This window comes from Typopeltis vanoorti, chromosome 1, assembly GCF_054136105.1.
Source record: "Typopeltis vanoorti isolate ZY-2024b chromosome 1, IOZ_Tvanoo_1.0, whole genome shotgun sequence".
NCBI lineage: Eukaryota > Metazoa > Arthropoda > Arachnida > Uropygi > Thelyphonidae > Typopeltis > Typopeltis vanoorti.
This window is the reverse complement of record NC_143549.1, coordinates 46,244,199-46,271,204: the sequence shown is the minus strand read 5'-3', so window position 1 is coordinate 46,271,204 and position 27,006 is coordinate 46,244,199. Positions and strand designations below refer to the sequence as shown.

At 33.6% G+C, this 27,006-nt stretch overlaps 1 protein-coding gene across 5 annotated transcripts in view; it reads left to right on the top strand.

Annotated features, from left to right (window-relative positions):
- The window catches only part of LOC150109945 (prolyl 4-hydroxylase subunit alpha-2-like), a 99,595-nt gene that overhangs the window by 38,164 nt on the left and 34,425 nt on the right, over window positions 1-27,006 (top strand). For 3 of the 5 annotated variants that reach the window (XM_090415903.1, XM_090415887.1, XM_090415912.1), the window contains exons 2-5: window positions 4,913-5,107; window positions 16,642-16,808; window positions 18,419-18,583; window positions 22,830-22,990. In XM_090415903.1, the coding sequence (XP_090272029.1) occupies window positions 4,938-5,107; window positions 16,642-16,808; window positions 18,419-18,583; window positions 22,830-22,990 (663 nt within the window). In that variant the 5' untranslated portion in view covers window positions 4,913-4,937. Of the gene's footprint in view, window positions 1-4,724; window positions 4,831-4,912; window positions 5,108-16,370; window positions 16,448-16,641; window positions 16,809-18,418; window positions 18,584-22,829; window positions 22,991-27,006 lie in introns of those variants that run through there. The other 2 variants (XM_090415894.1, XM_090415920.1) reach the window with 2 other exon arrangements.

Sequence of the window (27,006 nt, the reverse complement as noted above, 5' to 3'; positions counted from 1 at the left end):
GCCTTGTGGAAATCAAAATTTGTCAAACCATGGAATATTATTCTCACGTCTAGGGTGATGCGAAGAGTTCACTACAAATCAGTGACAGTACAAAAGAGAGTAATTACTTTGATTAATGACCCGTCTACCGCCTATTCTCTCACACTCTTTCTTTCTTTCCTACTCTCTTACAGACGTTCCTTTCTGCTGCATCCATTTCCTACAGATAGGTTCACGGTCGTCAGAGCTGTGATAATACTTCCTAACTATGCATGGAATCTGTTAAAACATATGTACAATATCCTTCAACACTCCTCTTACGGTTACGCACCGAACTCAGGAAACAATGATTTTAGATTTCTGGAAATTTCCATCATATATATATATATATATGATGGAAATATATATCGGAGTTCATATTTACTCGGTTAAAAATGTTATGAATATTAATATGGTTTAAATGACTATAACACCGAGATTAAAAAGGATTCCTCAGGTGTCCAATACAGAGAATTATATAAAAAATAACAGAAACATTGTAAAATAACAACAACAGATCTAATGTGATAGATCTGTTGTTGTTATTCCTGAGGAAGTTGATTTTTTCAACGAGACTAGTAGTGTCTCACGATTAAACCTTATTCTTTTTTAATCTCGGTGTTATAGTCATTTAAACCATATTAATATTCATATATATATATATAGAATACAGTAATAAGACCAAAAAAAGTATAAAAAGAAGTTCGAAAATGGGAAAAGTCCCAAACCAATACATATATATGGAAAAGCAAGAATACAATACAATAAACCAAAGAACAAAAATTAAAATTAAAATTCTGTATAACCATTAAAAAATAATAAACATCATCTATAAGTTCTGAACAATAATTCCTATAGAATATAATGGACGTCAATTAAAACGGAAATAGCAAACTAATGACTGTATTTTATGGGATGTAAAATAAATTTCAATTATCGACATTACATCAATTATTGATTCTAAAGTCTAACACTAAAAGTGGACGAAAAATGTTTTATTTTAATTTTTTTCGAGGTATCAAATATAACGGGGGTCACCCTTTTTATTTTGATGCATTGTTCAGAAATTTGACAGCCTTCTAAAATTTCTATTTTCAGGCTAATAATCACTAAGAGCATTTTTCCGGCATTAATTAGAGCATTACTCTAACAGTTTTTTTACGGACTTAGAAGAATGAACAATAAACGCAATAAAATGAAAATTAAGTAATAAAAGAGAAGAATCATAAGATGCTAAATGATATTCACTTTTAATGAAATCATATCGAAGAAAGATTACAACAAGAGTAGTTCAATTTCCCTATAATCCAGAATATTAACAAAATGTATTCATTTCCATAGCATAAGTTTACTTTTGATACAATTATTTACTTTAGATACTTCAGCCTGTTAAATAATTCTGGTTCTTCTTTACTTCCGTCTTTAATGCGAGAGAGAGAGAGAGAGAGAGAGAGACAACGGTAGGAAGAAGTTATTTGAACTGTTTGACTTGAAAGGTAACTAAATTGCGTGCACTCTTTATTTTATCCTGAAGGCGAAGTAACCATCCTTATTTGCACACCCACACAATTACCAGCGAGAAAGATTCTGCAATAAATTGGTCTTAAACAGGACGCTATAAAAAAATTGAAGCATAATTCAGCTCTGTATCTGTGTCTTGCTCTCAATAGAGAAAACGATACTACTCAGTCACTCCAATCAGTATTCAGGTCGAGCCACTCGTTAATATTTCAGTACCCTACAGGATATTCAAACATTAACCAGTTATAACGGCTATTACTGCCTGTAAAATGTCTTAGTTATGATAATAGATATATTCAAGTAAATATGAATAACGTATAAGAGCTCACACACCCAAGCAACATCAACTTGCACACACACACACACACACACACACACACACACACACACACACACACACACACACACACACACACACACACACACACACACACACACACACACACACACACACACACACACATTGGATGGTCATTTTATTGGTATCCTCATCATCTGTGGAATCTATTGTTTCATCAAAGTGTCTCGTGTCCATTTTAAGCTATATAAGGCAGGTGCTAAATGCAAATGGATTTTGTGTGTGTGTGTGTGTGTGTGTGTGTGTGTGTGTGTGTGTGTGTGTGTGTGTGTGTGCGCTCCCCCTACTACTACTACTATTGCTAAGCTGGCCACATAAAAAATGTGTGTAGAGAATGTGCATTCCCGTGATAATGGGATAACATTGCTTACTGGAGACCTAAAAGTGGCTTAAAAAAGAAAAGTACCATGTTTGGCTTCTAGATCAGAAATCCTGAATTATCTAATTTAGTCCATTCCTGGGCAATAACCAGGATCCTTTTTTGGATAAACTTGTCAAAAAAAAAAAAGCAGAACGATATAATAATCGGCTCTTGGCCGTCTTGGTAATAGCATTTACAGAGTGAAAATAATAGATCATCAAGTAGTAATTATTCAGACAGAAAGAAAAAGTAGACGAGTTCGCTGAGTTCCATTCCTACCAGCTTCAAAAGTAGGTATGGATGTAGTTCAATCAGAAACAAGAACTGAAGACTTGAGGAAGGAAAAAGGTTGCGTGATACGAAAATCTAGAATTCAATTTCGAGTAATTCTAAATTTGTCAGAATATCGATGAATATGATCTGAGAGCTAATTACATTAGTGGACGCCCATCTACCACGTAACTGATAAATTCTATACCAGAAAAAGAAAAGTACGGTGAATGGAAACACACCGTAACCATGTGTTTGTGTGATCTCAATAGATTTCTATCAGTGCAATAATTTGTAATCTGGCGCTCCTACAATTATATGGAAAAGATAAACTGTCATTCTCCATGTACTTACACTGCCGTTTTTGAATTTATTCTTTAACACTGGTGATGGTTTATGAGACATTAACCAAAATGTTTGCATCTAATGTTTACTTATAATTAACTTCTTTACTATGAATACGCGTTCTTATTCCTACGATAGAAAATTGTGCGTTCTTGATGAGATCATACAAATGCTTTAGAAAGAAAGATTTTCTATTGAAGGAATGACTATCTGAAACATCCTTAATAAGACAGAATTTTATGACTGGACAGATGATCACAAAATATGATATAATCTGTGAACTGAATGTAAACTGCTTTATGGCAAAGAACGGAAGAAAAGCTCTTGTAACTGAACAATATGAAGAAATAAGCTGCATTAAAAGGGTATACAATCATTATAACATGCTTGCAGAATGTTTCAAGAAAGGATGCTTGCAAAGGCTATTTCGCACTATAAAACTCATTAGTCATATATGGTTTCTTTACACACCGAAGTCTGTCATAGTGCAAATAATTTTGCATTATTTTTATTGATTAATTTTTTTTACAGAAAGATTCTATCCAAGATATTTTTTCAACAAGTGTTTTTCACGTTTGATTCAATAAAAGGACTTTTTTTTTTTTATACCTTTCTTCAACCTTTTTCTCAGTTAGTAGATCTTTGACACGACAAAAAAATTTTTTTTCCTCCCTAGTATTTAGGGTTTGCTTCCCAAATAAAAAAAAAACGACTGTAGAACTCATATCATTAAAGACAATAATGGAAGTTTTAGGGTTTACAGCCACGAGGTGACAGCAATTGTCTGTCGCACTCTCGCTCCTGAATGTCTTGATTCATTGAGAAATTGAGCTGACTATCAGTGAAGGCTGAAGAATGGAAAATGGGTGTTTCTATCTTCAAAAAAGTTAGGGTCGAAAAGCTCCGCTTACTCCCTTTGAGAAATAAAACACTTTAGTCGATTTATTTCTTTAGGACGTCCATAAAAAAAATTTAATTGTTTTAGTCAATAAAGTGTGTGTGTGGAATAATTTGTACAGGGGCTAAATTTCTCTTTTTCTTTTCTTTTTTTTTATTTCAAAGAAAGTGATAGTATAGAAGTCCTGTATGTTTCCAATTTCAAATTTTTGCTAATCAATCGAAAAAGTTTAGCCTGCGTATTTCTTAAGTTGGATTGGAATGCAGCACATCTGGAAGTAGCAGCAGTATCTAACTATCAAGCTACGATGATCGCTTCTTTCTTCTTTTTTTTTTTGATTATGTAAAAATGGAAGTATAAGGTTCACATCCATCTTAACAAATGATCGAACAAATAAAAACAAATAAACAGTCCGTATTGCTTTAGTTCTCTAGATAATTATTCATCAGGTCTTCTTTTGATGCTTTTGGTTAGCAGTTTCTGTATGAGACATTCAAAAGAGACCGAAGATAAAGTAAAAACTAGTCCTTATAATATGTGTTGAATTAATGGCAAAGCTGACATATCACGTGATCCAATAATATTAAAGTACTGTATATTAATCATATACACGAAATAAATTTAATCTCATTATATAACCTCAAATTCAATTAGACATAACTATGTTCTTTGTGAAAACTAAACGGTAGTAGCCACCTGTGCGGTCAGGGTCAGTTTACATGGACCCAAAGAGTCCAAACAAAGTACAGTGGAAACAGACGACAACCTATGACCTAGCTTCAAAACTATAATACTTCAAATTCAATAACGTTTTCTAATGATTACCTGGCCTATGATCTGAAAACCAAAGCTAAAGCTGATTCGGCATTCTTAAGTGTTTAATTACACATCCGTCAGTAGCACATTCCAAAAAGTTCTGCTCAGTCATATCAGACGTGTTGTTTATAAATGATGCAATTACTTCTGTGTCCTCATCTTTCTATCAGTGAAAACGCGTTTTTAACACAGTGCTCTACTAGAAATAGTCATATAACTTCACATTGCATTGGATAAATATCGGTATAATTAAATTATTATCCATTGGATTAAGCTAGTTTTTACTTTTATATTTTTGCTTTATGTTTATATTTTTATTTTTTAGGTAACTCAGTCTAGTCTCAACAAAGATGTGTTGTATAAAGTTCCTCGGGATGATGTTCTTAGTCAGCATAGCACAGTGTGATATTTTCTCTTCAACCGCACATCTTGAAAATCTACTCTATCTGGAGCGGCACCTAGTGGTTTTTCTACACAGTTACTTAGAACGAATGGAACAGAAACTAGCACATGTAAGGGGGTAAGTGTCTGACTATTTATTTTCAGTAATTCTGAATGTGGAGTAAAGTATGGTAACCTTTTTTTATGCTTATTTTACTATCAGAATTTTCTTCCCTTCGAAAGTATAGGGGTGACTCCATACCACTAAGGCACAGATGTGCTTTAGTGGTATGGAGGCTGTTGGATATGTCGGGATATTGTATACGGAAACGTTTAATAAAATCAGAAAAGAAAACTGTGTGTGATAATTAGAGAAATAGTAACTTTTTTAAAAGTTTCTCGTGTGTGATAAATTATGTATTATTACTAATTAATTTAATTACTTTTGTAATCGAAGTTTCAAGGACGATGTGACGTGTTTCTGCTTTTCAGATTTATCCTTCTGTATTGGAAAGATCTAGGTTCAAATCCGCTCTAGCACTCAACAAATCTTTGTAAGACCTTTTCAACTGGAGGCGAGTAAGTAAGCCTCATAAAGGAGAAAGTAGAAAATAATGCCACAAAATAGGAAAAACAGGCAGAGAGAAAAAGTCTTTATCGGTCATTATAACCAAATAAAATCCTTTGCCATATATTTTGTGAACTAACGTTTAACGAAATAACCAACTGGATTATCAACTGATAATCCAGTTGGTTCACAATAAGACTGATAACAAAGTAGTAGCATCTTTAACACCTTACTAGTTGTATAGCTATTAGTAACATTTTAATTTTCTTCTAATTTATGAATCATACTTGCCAAATGATAAATAGAAACTGGTAGTATCGTTATACTCAAATATGAATTGCATGTAGTAATGAACAGCCAGGAAGTGTATCCTCCATGCTGATAACATACGTTGCCTACTCTTCTTTAGACACGACACAAATATCCAGTCTACAATTAAAGTTATTAACTCCAAACAAAAGGATATAAGAACGATTTGTTTTTTATGATTTCATCAAGATTTAGTATGAATCGTCAAGGTGAACATTTGATCGACAGAATGAGCTCACTGTTGCTGCTACAAACATGTGCAGATGCCACTCTACGATTATATTGCCATTAACTTCGAATAAATGGACTATGCATCGTAGTATTGTTTCTGTCTTATGTATTCTGCAGTTCTGCAGAATACATAAGACAGAACATAAATAAGACGTCGTTGTTGTTATCTCATATTAAAGTACTGTATAAGAAGTTTTCTTCTGTGTTCGCTATGGACTGTTGGTTAAAAAATGGGAGTGGTAAATGACAGTGAAACACAGAATGAGGATTCAGCACATTGACTTTGTGAAGTAGCAATTTGTCCCAAGACGATCGTAATGAGATTTGTGAAATGCAGGGACAAATTCTAATCTCGAATATACTGAAATATGGCTAATAAAGATTTAACCTTTCGTCAAAAAAAATCTTTAGGGAAAATATTTATATATATAATATACATTGCCTACATATATATACATATATACACATATATACACACATATATACATATATACACATATATATATGTGTATATATACATATATACACATATATACATTGCCTATATATATATATATATATATATATATATATATATATATATATATATATATATATATATATATATATATATAATATATATATATATATATATATATATATATATTTATATAATTATATAAATTATATATAATTATATAAATATATTTATATATATATATATATATATATATATATATATTTATATAATATATATATATATATATATATATATATATATATATAATATATATATATAATATATATATATATATTATATATATATATTTTGTTTTAATAACGTATTATCACTGTGATATGATATTACTGAGAATGTTGAGGAAAAAAAAACATCTTATTGGTTATGAAACCAAGACGATCAAAAAAATTCTTAATATACCTCAGACAAGTACTGTATTCTAAACAAGATTTTAAGAAAGCAATCACGCTTCCTTGCTCAGTGAGTACAACATTAAAGTAACTTTTTTTTACCGTTGCATAACATTTTTCTTACATTTTATTACATTCCTCCACATCATCAGCCCATGAAAAAAAAAAGGGAAAAAAAGGGGCGTTTATGAGATTCATTGCTCTTGTGGTATTTGCTATGTAAACCCAACGGGAAGGGTGGGGGAGATCAGCATGTCTGAACACGTAAAAGACGTCGAAAAAAAAACAAGACAGGATAAATCAGGTATGGCATCCCATACAACTACCACAGACCATCAAGTAGTTTGGCGACAAACAAAAATGCTTGATATTAATCATAATTGTTTTATAAGAAAGTTCCACAATGTAACAAAAATCAAGGCTTAATCCTACACAAAGTTTGGTCTACTTGCAATAAAAATCTACGACACGAGGGAGCGCTACAGTGACAGCAGCAACCGGCATTGTTCCAACACGTATACAGTAATTAATTTAACGTTTTTATTCTGGTTATTTATTTAGGTGTACCAACTGATGACATCTAATAAATAATTAATGTAATAGAATGTATTAATGTAATGTAGTGTAATAGAAAATAACCGAGGGCTATATTCTATTAAACTCGTTATTTATTGTAAAACATGTGGTCTCAATAGAAGCTATCTATAGATATTATTAAGTTTTCTTGAAGAAAGTTTTAACCTTAAAATGTTTTCATGAAAAGCAAGTAAGTTGAGACCACCGTACTTTTACTGAGAGCCTAAATTCAATGACAGGGAAGCGCATAATTCATTACCAATATCAAAACGACCCATTAAATTCTTCACAGACTTACTACAAGATTAACGGATATACCGGCCAGCTCAACGCACATATCAGCAATTAAAAGAGAAACAACTGCCAGACGTAGTAATCATTATCTCATCCACCCTTTACTTATTTAGGCATAATGATCTGCTATTGCTCTAGTGTTTAATGGTCCGATATGTGTGCTTTTATATCTGTCTGTAACTGAGCTTGGTCTCGGAAGAAAACCTTAGGAAATTTATCTTTTGTCATAAATGGGATCTGAATCTAGATCTTCTAGGTTTCTAGATCCGACTGACCAAACCACTCACACATGAAGGCTTCCGGTTAGCACAATCAACTTTATTAAAGGAACATCTACTAGTTCGAGATTAATTTAGTTAGCATGAAAAAAAAAATAAAATAAACATTACATGTTGAACAGGATAAGAAAATGACTATCACAAGATAAAGTTCACTAAAACTCTCCGAACTCAGTTGTAAAAACTCAATTATTTTTTTAGTTTCCCCCTCTTCTCAAATAATCCCGCTTCTTTGAATCTATAGGAGATTCGTTTCAGCTGCATGACTATTCTATGTAACATATATTTTCGCGAATCAAACAATACGTATAACTGAATGTTAATCAATGATAAAACGTCGAAAATATGCTAATGAGCTTAACACCATACGGCCTTCGTAGCTGTCGGCTACTAAGCTCAATAGCGAAGATACCCTTGGTTGGTTTCCACCCATTAGTTTCGAATCCCGCATAGGACGCGAAGTACCTATTCATCTTTTATAGTGAAAATGAATTAACAGGTCTCATACGGAAGTGGAAGTTTTTTTTTATTATTATATATGCAGGTTTTTTTATTCATCAAAACAGAAAACCGTCTACAAGGACACCCAAACAAGAATGCTCTTTGATTTAGGCAAACCAGTTAAACCTCTTAGCACCAGTTTCAACAGTCGTTCTTTAACTCAGATGATCTGTCTTTGGTTGAAAGGGCTTGGTTTGAATCCTCTCTAGGACGCGCAATGAATTTTCATCTGAAGGCTAGTTTCACAAGATGTCTGGGTTATTCTTACAGGATTTTCTGATCTTTTACATGTTTTTTTTTTTTTTTTTTTGCTTAGCTTTGTTTTTTACCAGTGCAATGCAAAATTTTTACCAGTACAAAATATCCTTGACCAAAGTTTAAAGTGCTATGTTATTTAAAACAAGATTTATAGTAATCGTTTGCTTTTTAATTGTTGATTATGGTTAAAGAAATTAATTTCAATTTGGAATACTGAAAAAAGATACTTTTTTTTCTAGACTAATAATTTACATCAACAAATCAATTTCATGTAGTGATAATGTTATAATAGAATTTTCAGCTTTCTTACGAATTGCTGTCAATTACTTATTTTCTATTTTGGGATGGGGTGGGGGATTTCATTGAGCATTAGCTTGTGTTAAAAGTTATGTCGTTCATACATTAACTTTATTTTAATTAACTGAAAATTAAAATCGTTATTTTAAATAATCGTTTCGACTCTAACTACAAGAGGTTATTTTGGATTTATCTCTGAGAAAAAGAGTTCAAAACAAGATCAGTGAAGATAAAAAAAAAAAAAATAATAATAATAAAAAGAGTACAAATGAAAGGTAGAATGCGACTTCCCGTTGGGATCGTGTCTTTCAAACAGTGCAATATGGAAGAGGGAACAATCTGTGTGCATTCATAAGAATTTTATTCTCTGGAAGTTTCTTCTTAGCAAAACAATAGCGTGCTTGCTCAGAAAATATGAAGATTCAAAAATCTCACGCAAGTACGTTACGGTAGCATTTTATTTTTAATAAATTATAAACATTCAAGAGTTATTTCATTTTACAAAACGTGTTAATTATTTAAAATAGTTCACTGCGAAATGTTATTCCTCAAAGATTTTGCAAAGAGAAAAAAAAAATCGGAACTGCTGGCTAGAGGTTAACGTATTGAACCCCCCACTACAACTATTATCTCAACGAACAATTAATATTCTCTTCGCCGCGTTGTTTATAAGGGAGGCTTCTCTTATATATATATATATATATATATATATATATATATAATAATAATAATAAAAAGAGTTAGTTCATGGCCTGAATTAAAGCATGTACCTCATGACCGAAGATGCCTTATCTGAGTAGTAACAGAGCGTGAAGGCCGATGGCATCAAAGAGATTAAAAAGGTGATGAAGTTCTCGTCTACAGTCATTGTCATTAATTCAGATACTAAAACATTTTTTAAAGGCAGAGTCAGAGATCGCGATTCTAAGTTGAAAAATTCTATAGAGAGAGAGATTCATATTCAACGAACCATAGAAATGTGCCTAATAAAGAATGAAATGTACGATGAGAACCATGGTAGTTTTTATTTAGTTTTATCATTGTTATTTTTTTTTTTAGTTTCTTCATTTTCGTTATTTCATTTAAGTTTTCCAGCAGCGAAGTAAAGAAACTAAAGATTTACGCTTGGTTCTATTTGTTAATATGTGCGCGTGCGTGTACGCGGCCGCGTGTTGTTGTGAATTGCAATACAAATAACTAGGGTTATGACGCCTCTGTATTATGTCTGTAAATTGCATGTGGTCTCTAACGTTCGTTTTGCAGAATTTAAAAAAAAAAAAAAAAAAAAAAAAGTTTCCAGGAGACAGAGATTGTGTGTATCTATGCGCGCGCGCACACACACACTCATACACTCATGAAGAGCCAACTGTAACAGTTTAAAACAAATTGTAACTTGCCTAGATTTGCGGACTGCATTGCACAAAATCATGCTGCGTTTGCTATCGACTTAAATCTGAAATGTTTTTTTTTTTTTGTTGATGTTGTTATTATTATTATTATTATTATTATTATTATTATTATTATTATTATTATTATTATTATTATTATTATTTCGGGACATCTCCTAGGAGTCCGAAAACGCTCATCGAGAGAGGGTACCTACTCTACAACTTCCATCTCCACCACTTAATCAGAAGCAGAATATTACTGGAATCGGATTATTAGGCCATCGTCTAACATACTTTAACTTTCAGCAAAGGAGATGCTTTCACTGACCCGGGTCATCTCACCGTTGGGACCAGATTCAAGACTGAGCAGTTTAACTGCTCATTCCTGAAAATTAAAGTATGTTAGGTGATGTCCTAATAGTCTAAATATGCGAAATGTTTCTCTTATTTTGTCGACTTAAATAAAAATATATTTAAAAGAACGGTATTATATCCTACTATAACAGAAATTTCAGATCCAGCATGAAGCTGTTTTTATTATTATTGTTATTTTTATTTAAACGCCCATTTTTCTTATTTAAATATATAATATACTAAAAATTATGAGATCATGAGCATGATCCGAGCAGGAGAAATGAACAAGTAGGGTTTTTGCAAGGGATCAGAAGTCTGTAACCGTTTATTTATTATTATTATTAGTAGTAGTAGTAATAATTGTAAGTAGTAGTAGTAGTGTGCATATATATAATAACTTGGGTTATTATTATTAGTTCTACGCTAATAAAGTTTTTTACGTGAGTTTTCCTCCGGTGTTATAATTCTTTTCAATATTCCAACTTACGGTATTTCAACTCACGGAAACAAACTACTTAAAAATTGTTGAATTAATGAACGGAAGCACCTGAAAAGCTGTTGTCCCGAAGACCATTCTTGTGTGCAGGAATAGTTCTACATGAAATTTATATCTTTTTTTTTTGTATTATTTGATATTTTTCATCACTTTAATATAAAATAATATTATCGATTATTTTGTATTAAAGATAAGCATATCGTATCAAGGGCCTATAGAAGATCTACTAGCGCATGCGATACTCGGTATTCGAACACACAGCCTTTGCGATAAGTGGCTTTTAACAGTTTTTATTATTATTATTATTATTATTATTATTATTATTATTATTATTATTATTATTATTATTATTATTATTATTATTATAAAAAACCTCCAGTCAAAGACTCATCGTGAGAGGTCGCTGTTATACACACAGTTTATCATACTGTGCCTTAAATATATTCACTGTCTCTGCACACACCACACTCTCGGGCAAAGCATTCCAATCACTCACCACTCTCCATGTAAAAAACCTGCTCCTCACTCACTTGCTCACACCCTCCTTATACAGCTAGTATAAGCTTATATGTCTCAATCATATCCCCCTCCTCCTCCTCCTCCTCCTTCTATCCACCAATTTCTGCAAATTGCATTTTGTCAATCTGTCTTCATACTCTACATTCCAGAGACTAGAAACCACCTTAGTCAATCGCCTCTGAACTTTTCCAACGCAATTTCATCTTTTTGAAAACCAGGTGACTAGATCTATATTCACTATAGGTGAATATAGATTGTAATCCATATGTGGCCTGATCAAAGCCTTATACAAAGGAACCATAACATCCTTACTTCTACAAGTCAATGTCCTCCCCATCATTCCCATTATCCGCTGTGTTGTCTTTACTATTTTAGTAACATGTCCTCGAAATTTTAGGTCCTTGTCTACAATCACTCTCAGATCTCTCATTTCCTCTACCTCTTCCGAGATATTTGCACCGATTGTGTACTTTACATCCCATCTCTTCTTCCCAAATTTCAAACCTTACACTTTGAAACATTGAATTGACATCCCCACTTATTTACCCATTCAGCCAGTGTATTCAAGTCCTCTTGCAAAGCTATAGCATTCACACTACTCCTGATAGCTCTCCCCAACTTTGCATCATCTGCAAACAACTGCACATCACCATTCAGACCTCTCCAGATATCATTTACATACAAATTAAACAGCAATGAACCCAAAACAGATCCTTGAGGTACACCACTAGTAACTTTCCTCTTCTGGGATATCGCTCCTCTATGGACAACTCGCTGATACCTATCAGACAGCCAATCTCCAATCCAGCGAACCAATCTACTGTTCAGCCCCATCCGTTCCAATTTAATTACCAGCTTGTCATGTGGCAATTTATCAAACCTTTGCAAAATCTAAATATACCACTGTATATGCAATACCCTAATCCAACTTATTTGTCACTTTATTATAAAAAGTAAGCAGGTTGCTAAAGCATGATCTTCTTTTAGTAAATCCATGCTGGCCGCCAAAGAGTATTTTTCTGTTGTCAACCTAATTCTGAATCTTATTCCTAACTAACTTCTCAAATACCTTGACCACAACTCCAGACACACAGACTGGTCTATAATTCCAAGCCTTATTTTTATCACCTCCCTTACGAATAGGAACAATTTTACCCTCTTTCCACTCTTTTGGAACTTGACCCAGTGAGAGACTCATCTTGAAAAGATATACAAAAGCTGTTGTTAACTCTCTGGCACATTCCCTCAAGACACGTGGTGAAATAGCATCAAGTCCCACAGCCTTATTTACATCAAGTCTATTCAATTCCTCATGTACCTCCTGTTCACTTACTAACAGTTCCTCCTCCTCCTTTCCTACTGCTTTCACGTTCGATGCCACATTCACAAGAATGAAATACCTTTAGAAATTGCTCACTAAATATCTCAACTATATCCTCCGCAGCGGTTATCATTCCTCCGTTTTCACCAATCAATCCCATCCTACCATAATCATTCTTTCTTCTACTGGCGACATATCGAAAAAAGTCCTTAAGATTTTTTTTTTTTTTTGGCCGCTTTAGCTAACTGCTGCCCATACTGTATTTTTGCTACCCTTATCAAGCTAGTCACCTTCCTCGCCTGCTCTTTGTATTTCTCATGCAACTGGTTGTTACTCATTTTGTATTTCTTCCATAACACCTTCTTCTTCCAGATTGCATACCTTATCTCTTGATGCATCCATTTTACACCCACTCTATTTACCCTCTTGACCCTTAGAATACACCCTGATATTGCCTCCACCAAATAGTTCTTGAGTACGGCCCAAGTAGCATTGATATCCTTTCCATCCAGTTCCTCTTTCCAATTTATTATCGCAAGCTCTTTCCGGAGCTTTTCGTAATTACCAATCTTATAATTCTACATATATCCCTTTCTAACAGACGTCCACGAATGACTGGTCACCCTGCACGTGATCACCTCGTGGTCACTTTCACCAACTGGTGGAAGATTTGACACCTCATTTATAATAACATCATCTGATGAGATGATCAAATCCAATACTCTTGATCCTCGTGTACCCCCCGTTACGTGCTGCCTAAGGTAATTATCTTTCAAAAACTCCAAAAATTCACTTTCTTTACCCCCAGATGCAGTCTCTTGCTTCCAGTCTATATTGTCATGATTAAAGTCGCCCATAATGATTACTCGTTTCTTTCTAGCTAGGCCAATTTGCCTATACATTTCCTTCTCATTACCCTCCATATTACCAGGTCTATAGCAACACCCAACTAAATATTTCATCCTGTTTACTTCTACCTCACACTATACCGCCTCAAAACCGTGACCACTATATGCACCTTGCAATTCCACCTTAGATGGGCACAACTCATCTGCTACCATTAACAGCACTCCTCCTCCTTTTATTCCCTGTCTATCTTCATGAAAGATATCCTATCCGTTCATCTCTATTCCTGTCAGGATGTCATCGTCATCTAACCACGTCTCACTTATACCAACAATTTTGGGGCGAATAGACTCGAGCAAAGCAACAATTTCGTTCCCCTTTTTTCGAATACTTCTAGCATTAGTGAATAAACATAAGAAATCATTACTGCTTCTACAAGTCCTACGAACGTCACTCCTACGATGTGACTCTTCAATACCTTCCCCAGTCACTTCCTCTATATTACCACCAATTCTACAACTTTCCTCACACCTAAACTCTCCCCACCCATCCCAGGCCATCTCAATCTGTGTTTGTCCGCTTACACATTCACCTCTGAATTCAGCACCCGTATGTTTCATAAAGTTCCTCCCCGTCCACCCTGACTCCCCCCGTTTCCCTGTTCGTGCTATACCTCCACTCTCTCATTTACTTCATTCATAATATTCACCTCCCCATTTGCAAGTGAACAAATACCTCTCCCTACCCTACTTTTTTGCTCTTTCATATCACTTCGCACCACCTCAGATATATTTATTACAGTCATTACCTCACCTGCCAGTAACAATCTCCTCAGCAGACTCACACCAAAAACCATTTAAATGCAGCCCATCTTTTTTATACAATACCATCCGTCCCTCAAATTCCTCCCACACATTCACAAAATGCACTCCATTCTAAAACATATTCATTACTTTTAAGCGTCTATAAATCAGCTCACAGAGTTGATTTATAACAGTTCTTATTTGTGTTCGATGTTGAAAATGCGATAATTAAATGCATAATAAATATTTGAGAACAATCAATATTTACAGTTAAAATGTTTAAATTATTAGTATTCAGTTTGCTTTTTTCTTGAAATTGTAACGACATCATCTGTCATGGTTCAAATTTAAAGAAGCTCAAAATACGAAAAAAAAAACTTTTAATTTGTATATAATATAAATATTTTCGTGATTTTGTTTTCTTTTTGAATTTACAAATATCTCATTTGTAAATTCAAAAATTCTAATTGTATTCATGCAAACATTTGTTTTTATTTTTTTCTTTGAAACTATGCTGGCACAAGTACCATTATGACATTAAGGTTATTATTGTTTTTTTAATGTTTTTATTTATTATTGCATTGTCTTAAGAATAAATGACATGCCACTTCCATGAAATTCCCAACCCATAGAAAGAGGCCATTCCATACACTTACACTTACACAGTATAAGACTGCTTCCAGCGAACACAAATCCACCGTTAGTACTACATAGTAAACATTATTTTTGTTCTTAGTTATTCGTGTTCTTTGGCTGGTTCTACTCTGCCGAAGAAAAATCCAAATTTCCCCTCCAAAATAAATAAATAAATAAAAATAAAAAAATTCTGCCACTTCCCTCCTCCGTATGAAATCATCTAACTACTTTCAGCTGAAAAAAATAATTTCGTATAAAGATTTCGCGTCATGATGACTCTCAAACTTGCTTGTTTTCCAATCCAAGCGCGCATGTCATGTCCTTATTCTTCCAACTGCAGTTATTATTATTATATTATGTTATTATGCTATTATTGTTATCATGTTTTAATAATCTTAAAGACCCACCGATTAGGCAACAAAACAGAAGGATTAAATTTTCCTTATGTTTATAGCTATTTTAAACTAAATTCTCTTTAAGTTTAATATATATTCACAACTGTTTATATGTGAATGACAGTTTATTATTTTAAGTGAATTAAACAAATCGAAAGTGGAGACTCGTTTAATAATTCGCAGCAACACCTGCTTCAGGACTTTAAATGCATCTGCATAATCCCAAGGGGAAAAAATAGATTGTGTGTGTCTTGCTTTATATATAGATAAGAAAATATAAGCTGATGGTACAACCATCAAGTACGAAACGATGCCTAGTATGTATGCGACGTGCTCTACTTCTCGAGATGCCTCGTGATGAGAATAGCTTTAAATAGGGTTGCAGAAGAGATTTGGGAAACCTTACCACCATATACTGCAGGAGTTTATGTAACAAAATTCTCGCACTAACAAGATATCTTCACGTACAGTAGATAGCAGAAACTACCGAAGATTCACGAGTACACAAATACATTAGTTTATTACTAAAGATCAATTAGCACAATGAACTCTATTTAATAATTATTAGGATGCATTAAAAATGAAATGTGCTCGTATTTAACGCTACCTCTATGTTTATGTTTGTGAATTTTTTTTTCCAGTTTAATCTTATTCCTTTATTGCATAGTTTGTAATGTACTTTTTTCTGCTTCAGCTATCTAGAAGAATTTTCCCGTACTGCTGGCTATCATTACTATCTCCAAGGAGAAGAGTCTGGGGCAGAATTGGTCAGTAACCCCCTACAAGCATTCCAGATGGTGAAAAGGCTTACTGTGGATTGGACCAACCTGAGACGACTAATGGAGGAAAATGACTGGAATAGTACGTGGGTGGAATCTTTCTCTCTCTCTCTCTCTCTCTACAACCTATAATTGTTTTGTATATCTCTGCCGAGTTCCGTGCGGAACTATAATCATTGGTGGAAAGTTCATTCTTCAAACAGATATATATATATTTTAAAATATAGGTCTCTCTCTCTCTCTCTCTGTGTGTGTGTGTGTGTGTGTGTGTGTGTGTGTGTGTGTGTGTGTGTGTGTGTGTGTGTGTGTGTGTGTGTGTGTGTGTGTGTGTGTGTGTGTGTGTGTGTGTGTGTGTGTGTGTGTGTGATATTAAAGAAAAAATTTACTTTCTTTCTTTTCCAATGCACTCGATGAACCCTGAAAGAGTTTACCAGTTTTATACTGATGGTTCATGGAAAGTATTCATTTCTTCAATGACTGAAGATCTTTAAAAGTAAATTAGCTTTTTTTTTTCCTGTTCAAAAAAGATGTATTTCTTGAAACTGGTTTCAAACTTTCTCTTTTCTCGTGTAATTTGTACGTGACGAAGGGTGTAAACGCATTCCACCCTACAAATATGCAAAACGGCCTTTCCTTGTGTGGCACATCCACCCACAACATTAAGAGAGCTATAAATGTTAACTGTGACGTTTTCTATCACTTAATCATAGGGGCAAGTTCTGCCAACAAACTTGTTTTCTTCTTTCTTACAGCAAAGCTATTATCCAACGATTTCCATAGGATTTGCTTGCAAAAGACGAGACATTTTCCTCCAGTATAATTTGATGTGCGTGACAGAGACATGCAGCTTGCATAATGTGGGTTAAAGCTATAATTCTGGAAAAAAAAAAAAAAAAAAAAAAGGATGGTTCACTCTTTTTTTTTTTTTTTTTTGCAAAACTGCGTTTTAGAAGGATGAATTATTGCTAGAATGCTATCAGGTAAGCCAAGCGAGTTCAAGTGAATGTTAATAGCTTTTTTAAATTTTTTTGAAAGTAGTAAAAAAGTTTCAAAGGAACGAAAAAGACAAACAAAGTAAAAAAGAAAAACATCGGCCTGTTTTAACTATTCTTTTGAAACATGTTTCCTATCGCATTTTGTACAAAGTTTTCTTGCCAATAATCCTAATAAAGCTCTAAATTAAATGCCTTTTAATATATCTTCAGGAAAATTAAACAAAGTAGGTGACGCTGTAGAAGTTAAACTGAGTTTAAAAATGGTGTATTTTTTTATAAATTGTTACGATAACAAATTGTGGTATCTTTCCAATCAACCTTATAACAATAAGGTTTATCGGGAAGATATACCGCATATTAATTATATTAATTGAAAATTAATATAGAGTATTACTAATCTTATTTATTAATTTGTCTATTAATAAATTAACAGACAAATAAAATTAATAAAATAATAATTAAATAAAAATAAATCCGCTATTCTCCAAATTAAGTAGACAACTGTTTTTAGGCCTAACTCCTTTTTAATCGGTTGGAATACTTATGAATGGAGCAGTGTGATTTTTGATTTTTAAAATCTTTTAATTAAAACTATAAATGCACTTTAATTCTTATAGCAGCCACAAATAAGAAACATCAAATTCGCTATGTTTGTAAAAAGAAGTCACCGAAATATTCATTTGTTTATTTTTTGCAGGAGTCGAACAACTGATCAATACCAATCTTGTACTAATGCCACAGGATGAAGATCTTCAAGGTGCTGCCCTCGCTTTAGTGAGGCTAAAAGACACATATAAGATGAATACCACCGATATGGCGGTTGGTAATCTAATGGGAATTCAGTCACCTGTGGGTCTTACAGGTGAGTAAATTAATACTGTCAAATACAGTACATTCAAGGTACGTATATGTCAAATAGTAAGTAATGTGGCAAGCAATGTTTATAAAGAAAAAATGTTACACCTTATTGATAATTGTTTAAGATCTCTTTTTCAGTAAAACTGAGTATGATACAGTATTCACATCACTCAAAAACAAGTTAGTAGCAGACATGCGCAATACCATAAAAATGTTTCGGAAAACTTAGTTCCTGAATTAGGACCATCTTATTCTCAAAGTGGGACAATGACTGTGCCTCGTCAATCGAATGTAATGAAAATGGCGTGTTAAAAATGGCTGCGAAAAAAAAAAAGCAGTTCTCACTATTTACATTGTGCTGCCTACTTAGTCGAGTAAATAATGCTTCTGCTATAGTATTCGAATCCTACGGCAGACGTAAAGGATTTTTGTGAATACGTTTCTTGATTGATGAATTTCATTGCACCGGGTAGAACCACCAGCTTGCTTATTGGGGATAAAATTCTCTAACTTTTATGTTTTCATATATACTAAAATATGCCATAAGTTTCCATTTTTTTTCCTGGTGGGATTTACATGGAATAAAATAAAATTTTAATATATGTAATTTTCTTTTATTAAATTGAAATTTAAATTTTGTAAATTTAAATTTTATTTATTTGAAAATGAGTTATCCGATCGCATATGGAGGTAGTAGGATTTTTTCTCTAGGGAATTTGTTTTTCATTCGGAATACAAGAGTCTGCAATGAGAAAATGCACAATTTACAGACCAAAAAAGAAAAAAACTGTTGGTGGTACAGTAGGCGGTAGACTGTGTTATGTGTTGACGATACCAGTGTCATTGTGGTGGTAGTAGACGGATGATTAAATAGGAGAGACAGTGAGTGCCCCAGGGTATGAGTCCATGAAATAATAACTTTTTTTTTCTTTACTTCCTTATTATTTATTCTATAGAAACTAATACATTAAAACAATTTCTGTTCTGTAGGCATTTAGAGATATGTGAATATCTTTTATCAATTTTTTCCCCTTCTACCACCAGAGAAAGGTTATAAACTTAATAGAATCAGGTGGGTACGAATTAATTTTATCATTTTTATTATTTATTTATTTCAGGTCTTAACAAAAATGCCGTACGATGGTCTTACACTAGGCGATGAAATCCACTTTTCACCGAAAGATTATCACAAACATTCCTTACCGAGTCGGGATTCGAACCTACAACAGGTTAGTGGGAAAGAGAGTACGTTAACCACTCGGTCAGCCATGCCGGAAGATCTACGGTGGTAAATCTACAGATTTCAAAATAACTTTTGAATGATTCAGCAAATCATAAAATGTGTGATCCTAATGGCGTTTCTGGAAAGATATTAGGCTCCAAATCTGAATAAATACAAAAAAAAACTTTTACAGACTTGTAAACAAGCCTTAGTTTGAAAAAATACGTTGACAGTTTCAAAAATCGGAATGATTCTAGAATATCTGGGAGATGAATATATAAGAAAGCAGAGATTAAGATATTTATTAGTGACTACATATGAAATTTGGATTTTAAGTAGATTACTGTAGTAAAAAAATTTTTGCATGCCCTTTTACTCAGCATACATTAAAGTGGTATTGTAGATTTGCAACGAATTTTCTTATAATTCTTCCGCTGCTGTGAATTCGATTAATACATCTGTTTTTCAAGAAATGGCAAACAAGATCTAAAATTTTCAGGAAATGCAACGAGACTACTGTTTTTCACCATTGGGTTTCTATGCCACTAAAGCAAGAGGTATATCATCTAGGAGATTCCAATTTATGGGAAATGCAGGTGGAATTTCTTCGAGGGCTTCCTGCTTGGACTTCTTTTTAAACCTCTAATTAGTCAGCCCAAATCATTACAAGATAACAGCTTGAAGGAGGAGGTCATCCTTGAATTATGTCACACAACATGTGTGCGTGTGTTGGGGTTTATCTAAATGATGTCACATCCGAAACTAGTCGTTCACTTTTTTTTTTATTGTCATTTGTATTTACTAAGTCATCTTTAGAAATAAATTTATCTGGAAATATTTAAGCAAAGCAACGTATATTTGCTAAAAATGTTTTTTTTTTTTTTTTAAATTGTGATATGAATCCGTGATTCTCTGAAACAATAGGGTCAACAAAAAAAGTTTTAAAGAGAACCCAAAAAGTAGGACTCAGCCACGTGTAAGAATATCATACCAAATGTATGTGTGAATGTGCGTGCGTGCGTGCGCGTGTGTGTGTGTGTGTGAGAGAGAGAGAGAGAGAGAGAGAGAGAGAGAGAGAGAGAGAGAGAGAGAGAGAGGGAGGGAGAGAGAGAGGAATTACAATATTTTGATTTTTCTCCCCCAGAAATTTTTATCTAAATACTATAACTTTCGATAAAAATGGATTCTAATTCGTAAAATCACATAATAAGTAAATAAATAAATTTATCAGAATTTTTTGGCCAACTTTTTCTTTCTTTTATGTGAATATCACCAACGAAATGTTATAAACCTATGGCACAGGTACATCAGTTTCAATACAGTTGATGGAATAAGGAAAGATAATCCAGAAAATCCATTCCGAAAACCAAACAAGGGACTTTTGTTTAAGTCACTTCAGGTTTCTGATAAGCAGAATGGTGGTTTTAAACATCGATAAATGAAATCCATTTACCATCTGAAGATACTCAAATGATCTGTGCCTGCAGTGGGATTCGAATGCAGCCTTTAACCAAGTTGACAAGCATTCAAAGGCGAGCCTATGTGACACTTGTCAACTGGCTTAAGGAAAACGTCTAAGAGATTTTCTATGAAAACACAGAGTATTCGATTTTCAGTATATGACTGCATTTAATTGATTATTAAAAGAGAAATATTCGAAATCATCATATCTGACACCGTAACCATAATTTAATGTTTCTCAACGTTCTTTCATGAGCGCCCCAGTTTTTAATATTAATTTTGTAACGCTTCTTCCTCCTTGCAGTTACTGTGTTGAGACACTGACAAAACCCATAAAAGGTAGCAAATCAACAACAAAAAAAAAAAAACGAGGAATTAAAATTTTTAAATATTCATACAAATTTAAATATGTCATCAAATCTTTCGAAAGATATGGTATAGATGGCATCACTGCACAGACCGTATCAACCTTTAAAATTTAATCAAGTTGAGTCTCGAATGTTCTGGAAATGTTTCTGCGAGTATAAATAACGCTTGAAATGGCAAGACAGCAGTCACACTGCAACAGTGACCAACAGTCGAGAAGTCGATGGTCTGCTTCATTTTACTCTTATTCGCAACGACTGTGATATACGGTATAAAAACAATCTTTTCTATAGAAAAATGGATAAATTTTTAATTGGAAGAAGTGGGCATCTGACGACTGTGGAGCGTCGACGTCAACAAATTCAGGTTCACAGAATATCACTCCGAAAGTAAAACTATGAAAGTATGCAGCAGAATATTTAGATTTCAGTTTTACAATTAGAAGTAAATAATAGACTGAAGTAAATGATGACGAAAAACAACTGTGTGCTATTTGTTCGAAAATGGTGGCTGATAGCATGAAACCGCTTAAAAGACATCTGGAAACACTTCAAAAGGAGTATGTTAACAAACCTCGAGGTGTTTGCTGCCAAACTGAAATGTTTTGAAAAGCAAAAATCTAGCATTAAAGAAGCTTTGCAAATGAAAAAGCTTTACTAGCTTTACGTAGCATATAAAATAGCTAGATGCAAAAAGCTCCACCAGAGAAGACCTGATTCTGATCAGTTGCAATTGATATTGTAGAAACTATGCTTGGAAAAAGTTTTACTAAACAACTACGGTGCATAATGCTATGAAATGATACTGTTGCTGTGCGAATTGGTGATATGCGAAGATATGCAGCAACAACTTTTGTCGAAGCTTTGTGACCAATTATTTTCAATTAAGCTTGACGGGGCAATAAATAGCAACATGGATTGTTATTTAATTGCGTGTGTTCGATTTTGCGATGGTTATTATTTTGTAAATCAATAGAAAGAAGAGCCACAGCACCTGAATTGTTCAAAATATTGGAGACGATTTTATATGCAAGGATCTTATACACTGGGGTTATACATGGTTATAGATGTTTTTGTTTTTATTTTGATAACTTTGAAAATTTGTTCAAAAATACAGTCTGAAGTTAAAATAAAAAAATGACTTTTTTTATTGAATATTTTTATATATTTTAATATTTCTTGTTTACTTTTAATATTTCCAGCTCGAGATTGTCTGTTTCTGGGCAAGCAGTCATTCAATACGGGGTACTACGGCCATGCTATCGAATGGCTTGAAGAAGCTTACACACGTGCCTTGCAGGAGGGTAATGCCACAGCTACAGTTCAAGAGATCACACCCTTCCTACAAATTGCCATTCAGTTTGTAAGTAACATAGCATAATCACCACTGTGAAGATATCATAGTCCTCTAATACCTTTGTTAGTACTGATAATGTTCTGTTTCTCCTTTCCAAAAATAATTGAATATGAATAGGTTATTGAATTGAATATTTGAATACAGCTTCATCTATTGAAATAATTCCAAATCTACAGATCTGGAAAATACATTATCAATGTTGCCATGCACTAAATAATGGGGGATTGATATTAGGCATCCACTGGATAGAACACGAAAGCAAATATTGTCTTCTTTCTTTTTTTCTCGCCTTTGTTAGCCAATCGTTTTCCGAGCATAGGTCATCATGGGTCATGGTGAGAACACCTGTTGAGAGTTCAGTTCTGGCATCAAAGTTCTTCATCCGCAAAGCAAGCAAACTGGCAAAAAAAAAAAAAACCATGAACTTTATTATTATTATTATTATTATTATTATTATTATTATTATTATTATTATTATTATTATTATTATTATTATTATTACTATTATTATTATTATACGGGAATCTCTATGGAGTCTGAAGACTCATAGCGAGAAATCTAAATTATCCACACAATATTTGTCATATCTCTCCTTGGACTTATTGACAAACGAAGCACCCACAACTGAGTCAGGCAACGCATTCCCTTCGTTCATCACCGTCCAACCAAAAAATATAGTCCTCACGTCCTTGTTAACCAACACTCTGACTTACTTTCTAGAGATGACCTCTTGTTCTTCCACCACTAGTCAACTACTGAAATATTTCTCCTGCATTAATCCTATATAAAAAAAAAAAACTTTTCTCCGCCCAGTGCCGTAACGAGGTTCGTGGCGAAAGAGGCACCCGCCACGGGCGCAACTAGATTTAGAGCGCAAAACGTAAAAAATGTAAAAAATAAAATTAAATAAATAGATATAAAAGTCCGCTATTTTATATTGTATTTTTAAATTTCGGCAATACACCACTTTAGACACACAAATTCTGCAACACAGTGCAGCACAGTTTGTGTTGTGAGCATTCTTTACACCCCTCACCAACTTGGTCACTCGCCTCTGAATCTTTTCCACCTCATCTTTTCCATTTCCTCATCTCCAAGAAATCCAGGCAACCAGACCAGAACACAGCAATCCAGACCTATCAACCTTATAAAGAGGAATAACTTCTTCATCTATGCATGTTAGTGTTCTTCATTAACCAAGTAACCCTATGAGCTACAGTGGATATTTTTGCAATATGCCTCAGAACTTCAGCTTCCTTCAAATCATTTTCGATATCATTTAGGTACAAATTAAACAATAATGGTCTCCAAGCACAGAGTCTGCTTCATCCTGGACTCTGCTCCTCTATACACTATTTTTTGTATCTGTCCGTGACCACTCTCGTATCCACATCACCAGTTTAATATCCATTCCCATTTGTTCCAGTTTGCGTATCAGTTTCCATGGAGTATCCTTTCAAAAGCCTTAGCAAAAGCTACAGTATCACTGTTTATCCATTACCCTTGTCCAACTCAACTGTTACTCTATTATAAAAAATTAATAAATTACTAAGACAAGACAGCTCTTTAAAAAAACTATGTTGCTCCCATAGAGTGTCATATTCTAATCACCCATTTCTGAATTCTGTCTAACCAACTGCAATACTACAAAATAAAGACTTATTGTTACATAGACCATATATTTATAACGTACTTAAGTTCTTACACATTGCCTACCGGTTTCGCTAGTAACTGACTAGCTTTCTCAAGGCTTGCATAGTACAAAAAAAGGTAAATGCAAAAAAGGTTTAAAAATACAAAGAACCGTTAGTACCTGTTAGGTAGCTAGGGTGACACGTTCGCGTGACATAACTACTCAGCATCATGAACACGCGTAATATGATTATTTGCGTACTGTAGCTCTGTTGAACTGAGGGAGTTAATTAGATTTTTCCAGGTATCGTTCAGAATGGCCCCTTGATTTCTGTTTAGGTTACTTCCCGTACGTAGTACAACTGCCGCTTCTTTAAATACTCGATGTCTGTAATCCTCGTCTACGTAGGGCATGGAGCTGTTATTCCAAGTCTATAGTGTGGTTCGAAGTTGAAAAGTGATGTGCCAATCCTGAGGTGATCGTTCTGTTGTGATTAACATCGCCTACATGTTCTTTCTGTCTTATTTCCAGGTTTCTCGAAGTCTGTCCAATGTAGGAAAGACCGCACGTGCATGGAATATTATACACACCTGGATATTTATAAAATGGCACACTGTCTTTAGGAGATCTTAGGACCTGTCTTATGCTATTTGTTGGTTTAAATACAACCCTGATGTATTTAACAACTGCAATACTTTCACCACCACTCCCGAGATGGCGATTGGTGTCTGTAATTTTCTACCGCTGTCTAGAGCCTGATTTATGCAAAGAAACTATTTTACCCTCCTTCCGCTCCATAGGGATCTTACCAGAGCTCAGACTTAAACAGCTAGGTAAGAGGCATTGACAATTTGTATTTGCGTTTAAATTCTACAATATCCTAAGTACCTTTGATTTCACGGAATAACCTCCATGAGAACGAGGTTACTCTCATATCAGCTATTGCTACATAAGACACAGAAATAACCTCACTTGGGTGGTAGACGTTTGAAAATTGAGCATCTGACTCAGTCTCCTCGCTATCACCCGCATCCACTAAAGTTATCCTTCCAAAATCACACTTCCTTTTATTTACCAAGTTTATTAACGAAAGAATTCTTTAGAATTTCCCTTGACTTGCTTGGCTAAGGTCTTCTCGTAATCTGATTTAGCCTTCCTTACTGTGATGATAACCTTTCTAGCCTGGGATTTGTGCTGCTCGTGAACTTGCTGATCACCTTTCTCCTTACAAATCCTCCATAACATTTTCCTTTTTTGCCGATCACGTCTAATACTGTTACACATCCATCTAAGGCCTACCTAATTTATCTTCCTGATCATGGAAATACATTTCGATATTGCTTCCTTCAGATACCGGTACAACTTAGGATAATGCTTGCAATACCCACACGTCACAAATTTTAATAAATTAGTACTGACAAAATCATTATTACCAAAAATATCGAAACATGAACATTCAGTCACATTCTTAGACTCCACCTCGCTAGATCCAAAAATACTAGTATCGTTAGCCTTAGTTGCTCTGGGTTTAATTTCAAAAAGCAGGGTGAATCGAAAAGAACTTCGATTCATCTTATTAGCTGTGCCGAAAATAATTCCATCCCCTGTTATTCGTATAAATTACTAAGTTTTACATAGTATCGATATTAAGCTCACAGTACTTTTTATTTATTTATTTATTTATTTTTGATGAATCTACATTCATAAAAACAACATATTTGCTTTTTAATCAAATTATTATTACCTTAGAAAACATCTACTCTACAGAAGTTTCAACGCAACAAAAAAAAAAAAAATAATAATAATAATAATAAAAATAAAACATTTTGTTTGTTTTCTAATGTTGTTTGTATAACAGAAAAAAACCAATCGAAGATTATTTTGATTCCATACGTTAATTATTTGTATTTATCTTATTTTATTTTTATTTATTATTATTTTTTATGTTTTATTTGTTACATTGCTAGCGATGCAACGATAAGGTAGTCTCGTGACTATCTAATTTGTAAGCAACGCCAACGTGAACTCATTTCCCGCTAACATCTTGCAAAACTTCCTGTAACATTGTTCATAAAGACGCATGCATGTTTCGTGTAATTTGACTAATAGAAATGTCGTGGTTCATCATGGCAATTACAAAAGCTCTTAGTGATGTACGAAAATATATTACAGAGGCAAATTAACTAGATGTGGTGTGTTTAAACAGAATTAGGAAACTGCAGCACAGTTAAGTTAAGTTATGTACTATAAAATAAAAGAAATTATATGAGCTATTTTAAAACATAACATGAAGTAGTTAGGCACTAGATATATATGATTATTTTAATTTTTGTAAGATAAAATCTTACATTAGACGCGCAAGCTTGGTCGCAGAAACGATATCAACTCG